Raw genomic sequence first — 5,373 nt, 5'->3', positions numbered from 1 at the left:
TATATCAGGGTCCCTTCAGCAGAATCTTGCTGGCATGTGCATTAGTATCTGGGTTTGGTGGCTGATGATGGGATGGATTCCCGGATGGGGAAGTCTCTGGATAGTCCATCCTTTCATCTTAGCTCTAAATTTTGTCTCTGTACCTATATCCTTAACTGTCAGCTACTCTTATGACTTTTTTTCTTGAGAAGAGTAAATTCCAAAGAAAAAAGTAAATTCCAGATACTATTTTAAAGACAATTTAATTGAGAGAAGGAATGTTGACCGCCATAAATCTCTAGCATGTGTTGAAAAGAAAAATAGTTATGTGTGGTGGTACACTTCTGTAATCCCAGTACTTGGGAAGCAAAGGCAAAAGAATTTTAAGGCCACACTATGTTCCATACATGCCAAATTCTGGGTCAGCCTATGTAGGAAGATAGTCTATCTAGTAAAACAACATCAAGGTGGTAATCCTGGTGGGGAACAATGGTTATGAGATGCAAGGAGAAACAGAATTTAATAAGAGCTAATTAACTCTATCCCAAGGAGTGAGGCAGTTGTTGTTGAACACGGTGGAAGAAGAAGCAAAGTGAATCAAGCGGGGCCTTGATTTAACACGGAACTAAACTAAATTTGACTTTTAGTTGATCCAGAGTACCAGAAGGAAGCAGAACAGAGACATCGGGAATTGGCAGCGAAAGCTGGAGGATTTAATGACTTTGCAACTTTAGCCGTCATTTTTGAACAGTGCAAATCAAGGTATGTGAGCTTGTCCTTTGTACTGGAAAATGTCACTTTGATCTGCAGCTTTCTTACATACTCTTAGTCATGCATGTTCAATGTTAGTTTTCCTTTTTCCCTCAAATTCTTTCTGAAAATGAATTTTACAGAGTTTTTGTTTTCATGTAGATACTCAGATTAAATGATTAGATATTTGTTAATTCATATATATAAAAAGGAACCTCTTTATAAATTTTTTTTTTAATCAGAGGACTGACGTTAATTTTTTTGTCAAATTTTCTTTCTTTAAAAAAGACTTATTTTAGGCATATGAATGCTTTACTTGCTTGTATGCATGTGTACCACCAGTGTACATGGTGCCCATGGAAACAGAAAAAGGCATTGGATCCCCTAGAACTAGAGTTACTGATGGGTGTGAGCCACCATGTGGGTGATGGGAGTTGAACCCAGGTTCTATGAAGAACAAGAAATGCTCTTAAGGGGTGAGCTACCTCTCCAGCCCCCAATGTTAATTTTTTTTTTTTTTTTGTCTTCAAATTTTCTAAAATGCTTTTTTTTGGTTTGTTTGTTTTTCGAGACAGGGTTTCTGTGTATAGCCCTGGCTGTCCTGGAACTCACTCTGTAGACCAGGCTGGCCTCGAACCTGTATAGGTGAAGATGGCCTTGCACTCCTCCTAATTCCTTCTGCCTTTATCTCCCAACTGATGAGGTTACAAGCACCCTGGCCTTGCACCACCCATGACTGGTTTCCATTCTTTGTAAAGGCAGTGAGGATGCTTTTGTCTTTCCTGTATAGAAGGTATTTTGAGGACAGCAGTGCTTTTGTGTTGTAGTGGAGCTCCAGCTTCGTGGTGCCAGAAGCACTGGATTCACTGGCGGTGCTTATTCTCTGCATTTCGTGTGGAAGCTCAACTTCGGGAACTGATCAGGAAACTAAAACAGGTGACTGCTGTGGCTTCTGTTGTCTGTTTTCTCAACTAGCATTGTAGGTCTATGTATGTCATACTGAATTTTCAGTGCAGTAATTTATATTTGTACTACCCATTCTAATCGGCTACTTTCCCTCTGCATGCTATGCTGTATAACCGTCTCTCTGACCCAGTGAATCCTCATAGTGGTAAAGAAATGTATCTGAAATAATGAAAATATTTCTAGATAGTTGTGCTGAAGAATAATTGATACACACTGAACTTCACATAGGCTGGTGAGATGATTCAGCAGGTAAGGGTGCAGGCCACCAAATCTAATGACCCAAGTCTGACCTCAGGAGCTCACAGGTTGGAAGGAAAGAACCAACTCCTAAAAGGTTTCCTCTGACCTCCACACATTGGCTTTGGCATGAGCATGTCCACCTGCCCACTCACCATATCAGTGTGAAAAAGACTTTAAAACATTAAAAAAAAAAAAAAAAAAGTGGGGGCTGGAGAGATGGCTCAGTGGTTAAGAGCACTGACTGCTCTTCCAAATCCTGAGTTCAGTTCCTAGCAGCCACATGGTGGCTCACAACCATCTATAAAGGGATCTTATGCCCTCTTCTGGTGTGTCTGGAACCAGCTACAGTCTACTCACAAAAATGAAATAAATCTTTAAAGAAAAAGTGTACAGTTCTCTGAGTTTTGGTATCTATTCATAACTGATTGATCATTACTACAGTCAAGACGGTAGGGCTGGGCTGTTGCATACCTTTAATCTCAGCATCCTTGAGTCAGTGGCAGGTGGATGGATCTCTCTTAGTTGATGGGAGCCTAGTCTATATAAAAACTTTCCAGGCTAGCTAGGGCTAAATAAGGAGACCCTGTCTAAAAAAAAAAAAGAAGAAGAAGAAGAAAGAAGAAAGAAGGAAGAAAGAAGGAAGAAGGAAGAAAGAAGAAAGAAGAAAAGAGGATAATAGTGCTGGAGAAATCGCACAGTGGTTGGATCACATCCTGCTTTCATCCTGATGAGAGCTCCGTTCCCAATACCCACACTGGGTGATTACAGCCCCCAAGAACTGGATGCCTCTGGCCTCCCTTCCTATACTCAGCTGCATACACACACATATACACATTTACGTAATTTAAAATAAATACTTTAAAATGATAATACATACACACATACACCTCTCAAAACTAACATGCTATTTTATGTGCATTTTCTGAGAGGGGTGGTGTCATGGTCTGACTGTGTAGCACTGGCTGGCCTAGAACTCAGCATCTATCTCAGGGCCATCCCAAACTCAGCAATCTGCCTGCCTCTGCCTCCCTGGTGCTGGGTAATCCTCTTCTAGGTCCTCAATCCCAAACCAGTTCTTAGAAGTATTCACAGCACCATTCTTAGCCCTGGGAGATACCAAGCAGTGTGATCTTTCCGGGAGGTTGTTTACTTTCTGCACATCTCTCAGTTTTTGTTTTTGAACATCTCTCCTGAACTTACTCTTTCCTGTAAATTCCAGTCAGACTCTTGCCTCTATTTCCTTAGTAGTAAGTTCTCTGGGTTCCGTTTGGATTTTTTTTCTTAGAACTCTTTTAAGACTAGGGTGGAGCTTTTGTTGGTGTAAATTTTCTATTTCTTGGGTCATTGTCCTTTGTTGTCTGATACATAGCCTTCCATAATTTATTATTTTATATATTATTTGTGTTTTGACTATTTTGGGTGCAATGCTAAATGTAATCCATCTCATAACATATTGCCCAGAAAGTCTTTAGGAATGTGAACTTTGAAAAAAGATTAGATCAGATTGTACTGTGCACTTTATCATTGAATACATACTCTTTCTACAGCAAAGTGATTTCCCAAGAGAGACTTTTGAAGGCCCTAAACATGAAGTACTAAGAAGATGTCTTTGTGCAGGCTACTTCAAAAATGTTGCTCGAAGGTAAGAATTACAATGCTTCAGAGAGTTCATAGACACTACTGTATCTAACTGCAGTGATAAACAACTTAAAGACTGAAGATGCGATATAGATTCTGTGATGATAACAATTATAAGCAATGTTTTCATAATTGCCATCTGTACACAGGGAACTACAGTGGTTCCAATTGAGGTACTGGAGACCAGAGAGGAAAGGAGGAGAGTACATGTCTCAGCACCCAAAGCAAATGACAAGGGGGTTTGTAATTTGGTAGCCTCAGATGGAGTTTAGGAGCCAAACAAGATAGAATAGCATCCCTGGAGAAGGTCAGTTTAGGTATGTAGTGTCAGGACTCAATTATAAGATGGGGAGAGGCAAGGGATCTTTGTAAGGAAAGTAGCAACATTGGCAATGGGAAATTCATTATAAAACTGAAGAATGAATCACATAAGTAAATACGGTAAGGATAATGGTGAGGGAGTTGGAAATACTCAAAGGTAGTAGGCATGTTGGTTTATGCCTGGTATCCTAACAGTATCATCTGAAAGAGATTGGGAACAGGAAACCACTATTTAGGTCAGAAGAGCCTGAACAAGTGCTCTAACACGAAGAACATGGAAAGTAAAGGTGGTTCTGATTCTAAATTGAGTCCTTCTGCTTTAAAAGATATTATTAGGACATTGCTGATACTTCAGTGGGGGTCTCAGGATTTGATGTTAGTAATGCATGAACGTTAACTTTCTGGTTTGGTGGTTGTATCACAGTTATGAAGGAGAGTGGCAAACATTTGGTGGTTATGGGTGAGACAACAGGTTGGAAACTTACTTCTAATTGTCAATGCTTCCAATAAAAATTGTTTGTTTTTTTTTTTTTTTTGTCCTTTATAATTTTCTGTAAATTTAGTTCATTTTAGAATGAGATTCAGGTTCAGAGAAACTGTTGTCTTAAATAAAGTGTATAGCTATAGAGGAAGATACCCTGCATTGACCTCTGTCCTCCCTATTCACATGCATGGGCACACACATACAAAATAATTGAAGAAATGTGAGATGGGCTAACATGCTTAAGTTACTTTAGCATAAAATATAATTATAGGGCTGGTAAAATGGCTTAGTGGGTAAAGGTGCTTGCCCTGAAAACCTGATGACCTCAGGTTGAACCTTAGAACTGAAATAAAGGTTCATTTGACTCCAAAGTTGTCCCTGGCTTCCATATATGACAAGGCATGCATGCACCACACTCCCACCCACCCATTAATATATATTTTTAAATGTATTAAGCGTAAACCCACCCTCTTGTAATAGCAGCCTCCTTTCTTTAGAATTGTGCTGAAAAGAAATGTTTTTACTGTATGGATAGACACTCTTTAGGAGAATTTGAGGAATGTGTTTAAACCCAATTCTTGTGACATTATTGTTACTTAAAGAGATTCCTCTTCCCTGGGTAAACTGCTCCTTATTTTAGTAGTTAAGAAAATATCAGTTACCTTATCGCTTTACTATTTTGATCTTTATCATTTGATTTTTTGTTTATAGATCTGTTGGCAGAACATTTTGCACAATGGATGGACGTGGAAGTCCAGTTCATATTCATCCTTCCTCAGCAGTAAGTTCTTGTTTATTTGGTTGGTTGGTTAGTTGGTTTTGAGAGGTCTCTGTGTTGCTGAGGCTGTACTTTTTCCTCTGCCTCCCAAGTGGTGAGACAGACTTACAGATTTACACTGCCTTGCCTTGTAAAGCACTCCTTTGTGGGTTTGTTTTTTGTTTTGTTTTCTCTTGTATTTTACATCCTCAGCCCTTAAAAAGTCCTCTTTTTTTTT

At 39.2% G+C, this 5,373-nt stretch overlaps 1 protein-coding gene across 1 annotated transcript in view; it reads left to right on the top strand.

The window, feature by feature from the left end:
- The window catches only part of Dhx40 (DEAH-box helicase 40), a 37,110-nt gene that overhangs the window by 28,726 nt on the left and 3,011 nt on the right, over positions 1-5,373 (top strand). Inside the window, exons 13-16 of the mRNA XM_021212270.2 lie at positions 627-741; positions 1,557-1,665; positions 3,483-3,577; positions 5,090-5,159. Coding sequence (XP_021067929.1) covers positions 627-741; positions 1,557-1,665; positions 3,483-3,577; positions 5,090-5,159 — 389 coding nt within the window. The remainder of the gene's footprint in view (positions 1-626; positions 742-1,556; positions 1,666-3,482; positions 3,578-5,089; positions 5,160-5,373) is intronic.

This window comes from Mus pahari, chromosome 14, assembly GCF_900095145.1.
Source record: "Mus pahari chromosome 14, PAHARI_EIJ_v1.1, whole genome shotgun sequence".
Taxonomy (NCBI): Eukaryota; Metazoa; Chordata; class Mammalia; order Rodentia; family Muridae; genus Mus; species Mus pahari.
This window is presented reverse-complemented; position numbering and strand designations above follow the sequence as displayed.